The sequence below is a fragment of the Phytophthora infestans genome, genomic scaffold (assembly GCF_000142945.1).
Source record: "Phytophthora infestans T30-4 supercont1.1 genomic scaffold, whole genome shotgun sequence".
Classification (NCBI taxonomy): Eukaryota; Oomycota; class Peronosporomycetes; order Peronosporales; family Peronosporaceae; genus Phytophthora; species Phytophthora infestans.
Genome location: NW_003303758.1, coordinates 92,959 through 105,490, shown reverse-complemented (window position 1 = coordinate 105,490; position 12,532 = coordinate 92,959). Strand labels below are relative to the sequence as shown.

Genomic DNA, 12,532 nt, shown 5'->3' with positions numbered 1-12,532 from the left:
TCAAAGGGGTCCGGCACTGCCGCTAAATGAGCCATCTTGCTCAATCGGTCTACAAAGACCACTATACCCGTGTTTTCCGCCTTATCCTTGGAAAGGCCAAAAACAAAGTCCATACTCATGGACTGCCAGCATCCCTTGGGGACAGGCAAACTCGCCAATGGCGCTGCCGTGATCGGCGCGGACTTTGTCCGCTGACACGTCTCACACGTGCGTACATAGGTGCCAACCCACTTATACATCTTGGGCTACCAGCACATCGAGCTCACCAAGCCATAGGTCTTCTCCCGACATAAGTGCCCGCCCACGGGCGTATCATGAACCTCATAGAGGATTCGAAACTTAAAATGAGGAACGACTACACGAGGGTTATCCTCAGAGTCGGTGCTGTAGTACAGCAGGCCACCATCGAGCGAGTATCGATGCAGCCTCGCGCGTAAGCGCCCAGACAATTCTTTGTAAGAGTCTTTAAACTCTTCGCTCCCAAGAGCCCGTAGCAGCGCTACGCACATGTCGTCCTGTGCATACGCTCTGCGTATCAAGTCAGGCACTGACGACGTCACTGTCGTGACATGAGCTAATTCGTAGTCCGGCCTGCGCGAGAGCGCATCGGCCACTACATTAAGCCGTCCCGGCTTGTACTTCACCTCGAAGTTATACTCGGCAATGAAGGAAAGCCATCTTGCCATTCTCTGAGAGAGATGAGGCGACTGTGTCGCAGTGCGTAGCGACGCATGATCAGTAAAGATCACAAAGGGCTTAGAGCCTAGCAGGTGTACCCTGAATTTGACTAGAGCATACGTCATTGCAAGTAGCTCTTTGTCATGAACTGGATAGTTCTTCTCTGCAGCTTTGAGCTGGCCAGACTCAAACGCAATCACGCGTTCACGCCCGTCGGCGTCTGCTTGTAGTAAAGCACAACCGATTGCAAAATCAGAGGCGTCATAGACGATGCTAAACGGAATATCCGGGTCCGGTAGCGCAAGGATCGGAGTCTGGAGGAGGCTCTCCTTCACAGCCTCAAAGGCTCTGTCGAGCTCGACGTTCCAGCACCATGGTGCGTCCTTCGTAAGGAGATCTGATAATGGCCGAGCTATCTCCGCGTAGTTCGCGCTGTACTCATGCAAGTAATTGGCTAAGCCTAGCCACTTGCGCAAGTCTTTTTTGGTTCTTGGGAACCGGCCAGTCCACGATGGCCTTGACTTCGGCAGGATCTGCCCTTAAGCCACGCTTCCCAATGAAGCACCCGAGGAAAGGTATCTCCTCCGCGCCAAAGACGCACTTGTCCAAGTTGACATACAATTTATTAGTGTGCATGCACTCGAGCACCGCTCGCAAGTGGTCAATGTGGTTAACCACGTCTGACTTTCCGTGCTCGGCACGACTATGGACGAATATACCGTCAAAGTACGTCTGAGCGTACGCCCGGTGGGGCCTAAACAACTGCGTCACAAGACGATTGAACGTTTCTGGTGCGCTCGACAGCCCGTGGGGCATGACCAGCCACTCACAGAGCATACCGCTCGGAGTACTCACCGCTGTCAGCGGAATGTCGCTCGCTCTCATGAGCAATTGGTAGTAACCATCGACCAAGTCGAGCCCACTGTACAACGTACAGCCTACCATGTTGTTCTGCAGAACATCCTTGCGAGGAATCGGCGTTTGCGCCGGGATAGTGGCCGCATTTAGCTTGTTAAAAGCATGAACAATGCGCCACTTGCCGTTCGGCTTTCTGCCACAGAACGTGGGTGTCGAGTGCGGAGACTTACTCTCACGCACCATCCCTGCCTCATGCTTCGCACGGAAGAATGCGTCAATGACGTCACACTGCTCTCTCGGCAAAGGCCATTGCCTTGTTACGCAGTATTTGGTTCCAGGAACCAGGTCAATTTCATGACACACGCCTCGATCTGGAGGCAGGCCCGTCGGTGGGTCATTCGAGACAACGTCTCCATACTCCTTCACCACCGGGTAGAAGGGATCCAAAGAATCTTTGAAGATCGCCGATCCACTTCTTGCGCTCAGCGCCTTCTTGGTGTCCTCTAGGACCACGTCGTCCACGACGGATGATGAGTTCAACTCCTCCTCAGGTCCCAGCAGGACCACCTCGGCTAGCTCGCCTGCCTTAAAGGCTTCGCCAATCTCGGCAATGGACATCTCGTCCAGCCCTAGCAGAGCTTCTGCAGCGGGTAGAGTGTCAAGGCTGATATCGCCTTCTCCCTCCCCCGTCACTCCGTTCACGAGTGTATACAGCTGCTCACAGCAACCACGTCGAGCATCACTGCTCGTCACGCTGGACACATCCGTCCGACGTGAAGCCGTCACAGACGCCCTGCGTCTTCTTCTCCTCTTCTCTCCGCGACCGAGCCCCGGCCGGGATGGAGGGCGGGTGTGGGCGACATCTCCGTCACCACCAACCGGGTGCAGCAGCAGCATCACTTCTCGAAGAGGATACAGTGTCTCGCAAGACACTCGGCTGAAAGCCAAGAGGTCCTTGGCCTTCCCACAGTGAACTAGGTGTCACTTCACCTGCATCTTCTGGGCCACGCCCCATGATGCCTCGACTCGCAGTCGACCACGACCCTCGGGTCACGCAGGGGCAGGGCATCGACCAGATTCGTACCACTCAGTGGATTACGCGCCACTCCGCGCTCGTCCTCACTAGGGCCCAGCTGTTGGTTATTGACCTGACCTGCACCGCTCAGCGGATAACGCGCTGCACCACGTACGCCCTCAGGGCAAGCAGCAACCTCGTTGCTAACAATTTCGGACCTACCAATGTCCAGCACTACGGCCGCCTCGGCCTCGTGCTCGCGCCAAAAGCGCTTCTGCTTCCTAGCAGAGGTGGGTTCATGACTCACCAAAGCTCCACTAGGAGCAGGGTGCGACGCACCAAGCGTTTTCGACTTCCAGTCGATCCATGGCTCATGGCGTTCCGGCCATGCCATGCCAAGGATGAGGTCTAACCTCGCATCCAGGTCTAAAACCAAACAGCGTTCCACGCTATCGAAGCTCTCAAACTTCACTCCAAGGTCGACAGAGACCTTCGACACAGTTACCAATGTCCCCGTCGCGAGACGGACAGAGATCGTATCTCTCGTTGGCACTTCCAGTGCTTCAGCATACAGCTGACTCCCTTCTAGGGTGGAGCGACGGGCGTAGTTGCGCGAGGCTCCCAAATCAATCAAGACTCTCCATGGCTTTGCAAAGCCCTTCACGACCAGCAAGCCCGGCTTGCACACACGCTTCTCGTAAGAGAGCCCAGCTCTCTTCGGGGCTGAGCCCCGTAGCCCTCTACCGCTTCGAGGCACAATAGAACTCAGTCCTTCCCCAGTAGGCCGCCCCGCGCCTACTGGGAATTGCCGTTTCCCGGCGATGACCCGGAGGGTCGGCTTGCCGGAGCCCCGCGCGTCTTGCGCAGAGGGCAATATGCCGTCAAGTGCTTAGTGCTATTGCACACAAAGCATCGGCGGATGCCGGCGCGCTTCTCCGCAGCAAGAAGCTCCGCTTCTTCATCTTCAGCATAGCTGAGGTCCATCGGCTCTGGACCGCTCGAAGAGCTTGCGCTACTAGCGCTCCAACCAGGTCGAACCGACCTGAAGTTGTGCTCGGCATTTAATTCTACATTCATTGCCTCTTCGAAAGCGTTAGGGTGGACACGGACTACTTCCGTTCGAGCTGCGCTCACACAAAGTCCCTCCATGAACACGGTCACGCTGACCCGTTCCGGAAGAGGATCCGCCGCCATTCCGGCGATAAGAGTTCTCAACGCTTGGACATAGTCCAATAAATCCTTCTTACCCTGGCGGGTAGCAAGGAACTTCGACCGGATACGGTACACCTGATTAGGCGGCGCGAACACGCGCGAAAGTTGTTGCTTCAGCTGATCCCAAGTGGGAAATGCAGCGTCAACAGACGTGCCGCACGTTAGTGCCCATTCGCGAGCGCGTCCTCCAAGCCTGGTGATAGCCATCGCCACGCGCTGATGCTCAGACTGGAGCAGGGCCGATCCCATGGCCATCTCGACCTCACGGGTCCCGAGAAGGAGATTCTCTCCATCCTTCCCCTCGAAGGTTTTTACGCTCACCATGAGCGGTTTCAGTCTCATAGACTCTTGACGCCGCCGCCGTTGCCGCGCTCATTTTCTCTTGGACGTGCTCCATGAGCGCGTTCCCGTAGCGGGAGAACGTTTCCAGCCTGGCGGTGACCGCCTCTGGACCTTGCGATGCAAGATGAGCCACGCCCTCCGGGCCAAGCAAGGACATAAGCTTAGTAAGCGCGTCCTGCTGCGACGGGGGCAAATTCGCGAACACGGGGTGTTCCATCCTCGCAGAGGATATAGTCAATCGACCCAGGAGGGGGATTGACTACAAGTGCTACCAAGTGCAGCGGGGCTGCCGTAGCTTCAGCGTCAGAGGAAGACGTTCGACTCAAAGAGTCACTTATATTAAGTTCCTTATCCAAAGGACACTTACAGCCCAAGACCAGGGCTCAAAGTTAATACCTTAACTTTTATGCTTCAAACCCAGAAGTGTTTTATTTACTATTATTGCGGCCAAGCCGCCTAGGGGTAAATGTATCTGTTTAACTATCTAGCATAGTTAAACCTAATCAAATGCATAACGTGTGGCTTTCAGCCAACGTACTGAGAGACTCTCCAACTTATGTACTGAGCGTTTGTTAGCTCTCCGGGTACTTCGTACCATGTGTGTTCCACACCATGTAACCCCGTTACATCCGCAATGCACTGCTAGCTACAGATGCAGCATTGTTTCCAAGCCATGATGTATCATAGCCTCCTTGTCTGGATTGACGACATCCTGCTATTCGCTGGCTCCGCAGCTGAGTACCTCGCTAGCCTGAGGATCTTTTTGGAGGTGCTGGGTGTTAGACGACTGAAGCTGAACGCGAAGAAGTGCGTACTCTTCGACACAAGAGTTGTATGGTGTGGCAAGGTTATCGACGGTCAAGGAGTTCAGCACTCACCAGAGCGCCTGGAAGCATTGACAAGGCACAGCTTACTAGCATCACGCTAACATGGCCACCAGAGGAGGAATCAACCTTTCGTGCTGTGGTCGACTTGTTGGTCACCTCCACCAAGCTCTACTTTGCTGACCCTGACGCCGTTGTCTGCATGTTCACCGATGCTTCGCTCGGCGGTTGGTCGGTCATATTCAGCCAAATTTGCAACTGGGTTAAAGGTTTGCCAGTCACTGAGCAACTACACGAGCTACTGGTGCGTCAAGGAGAACTATTCACGGGCTCTCAGGTGAATTGGTCGATTGTGGAAGAGGATGCCTATCCAGTGGTTCGTGAATGCAGTGACATTGCTTATCTTCTTGAGCGTGAGAAAGGTGCTCAGATCTATTGCGACCATGCCAACCTGATCCAAATTTTCTCACCTGACAAGACGGTCAGGCCACACTTGTGCGGGATGCTGCAGCGGTGGCCCTGCACATCGTTGGCGTCCGCTATAAAATAGAGCACATCAAAGGCGACGATAATGGGTGGGCCGTCCTCGTGTCGCGGTGGGGCCAGGAAGGAGCGACCCCGGTGCAACCGCCGCAAGCAGTCAAGTGAGTCGCACTGCCGGTGAGAGACGATGATGTAGACTCGATGCCTTGCAACAAGGCCTTTGCGTGGTCGTTTGACACCGATTACATTGCGACCGGATACTGGCAGATCCCCCTTCCGGAAGAGTAAGTGAGTAAGCTAGCACTAACCAAGAGGGTGACAACTCCAGCACGCAGCCGGACTCGGAATTTTGCCCGCTACAGGACAAGAACTTTACGTGACCAGGGGTTGACGCAGTCCGAGGTGAGCAGCACCGCTACCGTGCTGACGTTCCGGTACCTGCCGGCGACGATCGAGCTGTTCGTGTCGATGGCAAGCTGTGGATCCCTAAGCAAGCCCGCGAGCGGGTGCAACGTATACTAGTGGTTGCCCATTGTGGCCCTCAAGGACACCGAGGCAGCGACGTCATGCACACGGCACTTGCGGAGCGCTTTGCTATTGCAAATGCGAAGCCAATCATTGATCGGTTTCTGCGGAAGTGCTTTGCTCTGCAAGCATGTCAAAGGCGAGAAGATCGTGCTGAGTCCGTTAGGGCCTACGTCTACAGCAGTGAAGCGCAACGAGTGCCTTCATATGGACCGCCTGCAGCTAGGGGGATCCTACTGTGCGAGTCGCTACGTACTCGTGCTCAAGGATGAGCTTGCGCATTACTGTGAGTTGATCACTGCCGATGTAGCAGATAGTGGAACTGCAGTGCAGGCTGTGCTTGACTGGCACAAGCGGTTCGGACTGCCTGAAATATGGACATCCGACAATGGATCCCACTTTAAAGCAGCAGTAATGGAGGAACTTGCTGAGCGCTTGCAAGCGACACAGCGGTTGGTGCCGGTGAACACACGATGGACCAACGGTACTGTCGAGCGTGTGAATAGAGACATCCGGTACGTATTGCGTGTGATGCTCATGGAACTCAAGTTGGACACCCGCAATTGGTTTCACCTCCTACCTGTGATCCAAGCCAATCTCAACCACTCGGCGGTGGCATCCTTGGGTGGACATGCCCCTATTGAGCTGTTTACCGATTTACCGGCGCCGTTCCTACTCGACACCGTGTCGGTTCCCACCGGCGACTCCTATCGCTTGTTGCCGGTTAACGTGTTCGCGGCTACGCCGCACCTATATAAGCTGCGCGAGCATTTGCATGAGTTACACTGTAATGATGTCGAGCGCAACGAGCACCGCCGCTTGCAGAAAATATTGCGTACCAAGGGCACAGAATGCAACTTTGAAGAGGGTGATGGTCACGCGTTGATAACCGCATGACTGGTAACAAGCTCCTGCTGTGTTGCGTTGGGCCATTCCGAGTAGTTCGTGCCCTCTCACATTCATTTATTGTGGCTCACATGCTCACCGATGACGAGTTCAAGGTGCACGGATCACGCCTCAAGCACTACTGCGACGCCGAGCTCGGCACCACGGCCGAGATTCGCGAACATGTGGTAACCCAAGGTATTGTGCTCGGTATGCGAGCTATTGTGAACCACCGCTATGACAGCACGGCCAAGGCGTGGCAGCTTTACGTGGCATGGCGTGGACTCGAAGAAGTGGAAAACTCGTGGGAACCATTTGCCGCTATCTATCGCGATGTCCCTAAGCTGGTTCAACGATACATGCAGTCTGTGGAAGCTCTCGAGCTTACAGCCATGCTGTAACTCTGAAGTCTGCGACTTCAACGTCAAGATTAATATGTGAGACGGGGCGTTTAGTAACTGTCTTGTGTACGAAGACAGGGGTCAAGTTTCCGATTTTCAAGTTTAATTTCTCAGTTTCATTTTCAAGTTTTATTTTCGAGACTAAGATTTCATTTTCAAGTTACAAGTTTGGCTGTGTTGAGCGGCGATGGCGCCGCTTGTACCAGACGACACCGCGGCGACAGACACCGATGCAGCAGGACAACTGTCCGGTCTCTGGTGGACCGGGTTCTTACCGGTATCCTCCAGTGGGGTTCAGAAGCGGGCAGTACTGGAGTAACGCAGGGGCGATGAGGAACGCGTGCCTTCGAGCGGCGATGGAGGACGCAGCAGCGGCGCTGGACGGTGGCACGAGCCGGTACGATTGACTGGTCGAAGGCATGCAGCAGTGGCAGCCATTGGCGGACCGGTGGCTCGCAGGACGAAGGCGCTGGAGCCGAGGCTGTGGTCTCGGGCGTTGCCGATTAAGAACAACGTTGAAACTCTAACTCTAATCTCACTTCACATTTTATCTTTTAGGCCCGTTGTTAGCCAATCTCACTAGTGGACAGACTTCCTAAGTGGATAGAGCTTTTTCTACACGAGGTTGGTTGCCAACGATATATACAGAAGTGGACGCCTTGGTGGATAATGCCAGTTCAAACCAAGGCGGGATGGTTGACATCTATAAAATAAGTTTCTTTTTACTAAAATTAGTTGTCTTGCACACAACTTCAAAAAGACCTACGACCTTACTAAGCATGTAGACGACCTCCGCAGATGATGTTGCTACAGTTCTTCGTGTCCGCCAACAGTCACAAGCACGACTCGCACTGCTACTGTGCATTCGGTTGAGGCGTTCCCGTGAAACCAGATACTCTCGCCGTCGTGTGGACCCAGATGAGCACGGACTTTGGCATTCACTTGCGCCCTTTTTACCGCGTCGTGGACACTACAATGTCCGCCATTCTTTCCCTGCGAGAGCTACATATTAAATTCCCATATACAGATTCTGAGAAGGAGATTGTAAGGACTTTGAAGAGAATAGCTCGGGTCATGATCTGAGGGGGTGTCTTGGTTGCGTCGACGGCTGGCTCTGTGTGATTAAATCGCCTTCAGTGCGAGATGCTGGTGCGGTGGGTTTCAGTAAATTCTTTAGTGGTCACTCCTGCTGGAATCAACGTTCAAGCAGTGTGCGATGCAAATTGTCGTTTTACTGCTGTTGATGCTACCTACCCTGGAAGTACGAATAATTCTCGAGCATTTCAAGAGACAGACACATACAGAAGTCTCAATACATTTGGATGTGAGATGTACTTAATTGCTGATATTGCCTACCCTGTATCCGAACGTTTGCTGACACCTTTTACTCGCAACCAAATTTAAGACGATCACCCTGATGCGTTTAACGTTCATCTGAGTCAACTGAGGATTCGAATTGAAATGGCCTTCGGCCTTCTAACTACAAAGTGGCGAATTTTCCGGTCACCAATAGAACGTAACATGGCTAACACTACTACTATTATCAGCACAGCCATGGTTCTCCACCACTTTGTCATTAATAGGCGCATGACTGAAGATCCAGATTACTGCGTGTATGATGAGTCAATTACGCCGTTACAGTTGAGGACAGGTCAAAACAGACTAAATGACGCTGCAAGCTCAATGGAATATATGTCAAGCGATATAGTCGAGGAAGAAGGCCACAGTTTTATGCGTGACTGTCTTGTAAGCTATCTGAGAGACTGTAGTGCTGTGAGACCTCAGGTAAATCGAGACCGCAAGCAAATTTAACTTCCATAATGCAAGATATTTTTCGGAAGAAAGAAATGATACTAGAAAACAAAAAGAATGTACGAGCTGAATTTTGTCTCTCTTTATGTAAATGTTTTATCTTATCAACTAAATCTTTTTTCTTTTGCCGGACGACAGATATATCATTTTCGACGTCGCTGATCTCTTCTTCGGTGTATACCCCAGTTGATGCACGAACCATTCGTTCCCGCAACTGTAGCAGCGTGCTATAGGTCGCCAAGAGCTGAGATAATCGACAGTCTGCTGCCAATGCATCCGAACCGGAACGCCCTTTGTCTAGGGAGGAAAGAACCTGCTCGATTTTATCCCCCTTTGACGGTCTTTTTCCAAGCTTGCTGCGGGTACATTGCTTCTTTCTGGACGTCGACGCATCAGACTCGCTATCATCCACATCAACGTCACTGAGGAGCGCTCACATAGTGTTTAGTCTGGCACGCTTCAGAAGTTTTCCGGTCACTGATGCCAGCAGCCCTTGCTTATCACGTAGGATCTCGTGCATGTAGAGAACGTCAATGTTTTCAGAACAGAAAGAGAAAAACTGATTCTCATTGTTGCCAGACTGTTTTGGATTTGTGAGGGCAGTATTGTAGCGAGAGCTCACATCCTTCCACATTTCACGCAGCTTCCCGGCATCATAATGAATAATTTTCCCGGGATTACATTTAGAGAAAGTCACCAACTCAGAGTCGAGCTTGGCATATTCCGGATGTGGACTGAGAAATTCTTCATGAATTTGTACCCAAATGGAAGAGCTTGCTTGTGGTTGACTCGTGTCGAGTTCAGCACGTGTAGGTCGTTGGTCCAACTCAGGTAAACGATGAGCGAAACGATCCGAAAACACTACATTGAGTAGACGCGGAATGCAGTGTCTACATTTCCGCTTGGGCACGGCTCCTATCACAGCAATTGATATCCTACCTTCTACATGTAGCTCCTGCATTTCTGCATACGCTCGCTTGAGCTTCATGAGCAGCGCCACGTAGCCCAACTTTTTGTCATTGCATTCAGCGCCTGACTTGACGATGCGAAGCTGGCGGCAGTAGCAAGCTGTTCTCAGCTGCTTGGCTCCAAACGCCAACAGTCCCGTTTCCGTATTCTCAATACTTTGCGACTCATCGTAGAGGAGCTCGTCAATGCACAGCAGAGGTTTGGCTTTTTCTCTTTCGCCCTGATCGGACGCTGTTGTCGCTGCAACGCTTGGTTGCTCGAGTGGCGTAGAGCTGGACATATCGAGTGTAGCAACGTTAGACAGGATGATATATAGCGAGGCGAAATTAGGAATGACCTTACCATTCATGCCATAACAACGACAATCGTCGGCTATGACGTCTTCATTCCGTATGGAGATTCACCAGTGGGGAGGTCTCCCTTCCGTCCACAAAGAGTCCCCGTCCGCTGGCTTTTGAAAACCCGGGTGGACGGGGATCTGATTCCAAGTTAGTGGATGCATATGGCGTTCACTTACAAATCGCTGATTGGGCCACTATTGACAAATCCACTAAATTAGCGTGGCTAGCAACGGGCCTTAGAGCTCACTTTTGCCATACATATATGGACAAGCGCAGCAGTGCGCCAATGCATAATGAAGTCAGACAAAGTGGGTATCAGCTTGAAAAGGTGACCAAATCCGCTTAAGAAGAATGTTGGAGCTTTGAGGCAAACAGTGTTAACGATTTTAATCTTACTTGTCATTTTCTCTTCTAAGTGTGTGGTCGTGATCATACGGACCAAATGACATCTTTTAAAAGGGTACTGAGCACAAGTACTACGTTGTTTCTGCTGCACTAGCGTTGGTGCAAGATGACACAGCCACTCACGCCAATGGGTTGAGGGGATACCTAAGCGTTGGGGTGAACAGGACTGGGCGACCTACATATGGACAAAGAGCGCTGTTTTTTGGGTGGGAAAGGCTCAAGAACGTTATGGAAGGGATGATGACCACCAGCTCGATGCTTTCAATTTGCCGGATGTGAAGAAGCGTCCGACCTTAGCCAGATAAAGATCACCCACATGGTAGAATAGCCTCAAGACTGAATCCTCGGCAACTTGGCTAGTCGAAATTGAGCTGATGGGGTATTAAAGTTTTTGTGCAAGCGCGGGCCAGTCAGTCTGTCTCTTGAGAATAGGCTTGAACAGCTACATCCACTCATCATTCTGTATCAGCGCCTATACGCGGTCGAAAATGCGCTTGGCGACTGGTGTATCACCCTTGATAGGTGGGCGAGGTGCCTTCGGCAATGCTGAACGCTTTGCACTCGCCACCGAGGGGTTAGAACCTCCGGTCCCACCGTCATATTCTTCGTAGACCGGTTCCGGTCCCGCAACGCCATCTAGCTCGTCGGCATCGTTCCTCGAAAGGGACCTGGTCGCCCCGCTCAGCCCCGATGATAGCGTGGCCGTCTCCGGTGTCGTCGCACCTGGCTCTGGAGCCAGCGTCTTATCTTCGTAATCGTCGTAATCATGGGCGTCCGGACCGATGTCCGCCTCATCCTCGAAACTCACCGAAAGCTCGACGGCTGTTCCAAAGCGTGCCACCGTCACGTCCGGACTTGAACTCTCGCTGCGAGCTCCGCCAGACTTGGCAGGAGTAGCTGGTACCGTCGATTGTGCTTTCGCCATTTTTCTCGTTTTCTTGTTCTTGTTCTTCTTCTCCTCGTGGTAGCTCGTAAGCTTGAAGGCCATACAAACAGTTCACAACGGTCACACTCTGTTCCCGTGTCGCGGCATCAGTTGTGGTGTTGGAAATCCCACGTGAACTCTAGCTACAAATGTAGTTAGGAAGCTCCCACAACAATACATCTGCTAGGACAACAAACGATCGTTCGGGCGGACCTGAAACTCCAGTTCTGCCCTTGCACCGGGACAGACTGGACCTTGTAAATTACTTATATAGACCAACCAGTAAAAATAAGAACACGCTACTAGCACGAGCAAAGCTAATAGGTGTTATAAATCCTCGTGATCCCAACAGCGGAAGGGTACCAGGCACGAGTAAGCCTTTTACGAGGGCACCGAGGGTTCAACACTTGGTTGGAAGAATAAAGGGATGCAATTCAAGCACTCCAAGTCGTGCAAATAGGCAACAATGAGCCGTCACGTAAAACCTCCCGATAGTAATCGGCCAAAACACACAGTCGCTTGGCCTTGCCGGATGAATTCTCGCTACAGAGCTTCGAGTTCACCGACAGGCATAACACACTCAAACAAGCTTGACCAGACGCTTACCTTGAAGCCGGACGTCGCTCTGTGTGCTTGAGTAAAACTTCTGTTCTGTATTTATGTTTACCCTTTCCGGTCTATTCCTAATAAGAAGTCCTAATCAAGTATACAAATATCAAGTGAACAATGATCCGTTATGGATCTTCTTGCACGCCAAGCGTCGTCTGCACCGTCGCATGAGTATCTTTAACAGCTCGCACTTTTTCCGAGACGGTGACCGCGCCTTCAAAGGGTCGCGGAGCCTTCCACAAACTCAT

General features: G+C 52.2%; 1 protein-coding gene across 1 annotated transcript; it reads right to left on the bottom strand.

The window, feature by feature from the left end:
- Positions 1 to 9,454: 9,454 nt before the first annotated feature.
- Positions 9,455 to 10,284, bottom strand: PITG_00006 (uncharacterized protein; the record flags this gene model as incomplete). The annotated part of the gene is made up of 2 exons (XM_002908599.1): positions 9,455 to 9,531; positions 9,975 to 10,284. The coding sequence occupies 2 exons, from the start codon at positions 10,282 to 10,284 to the stop codon at positions 9,455 to 9,457; spliced, it is 387 nt and encodes a 128-aa protein (XP_002908645.1).
- Between the last annotated feature and the right edge of the window lie 2,248 nt (positions 10,285 to 12,532).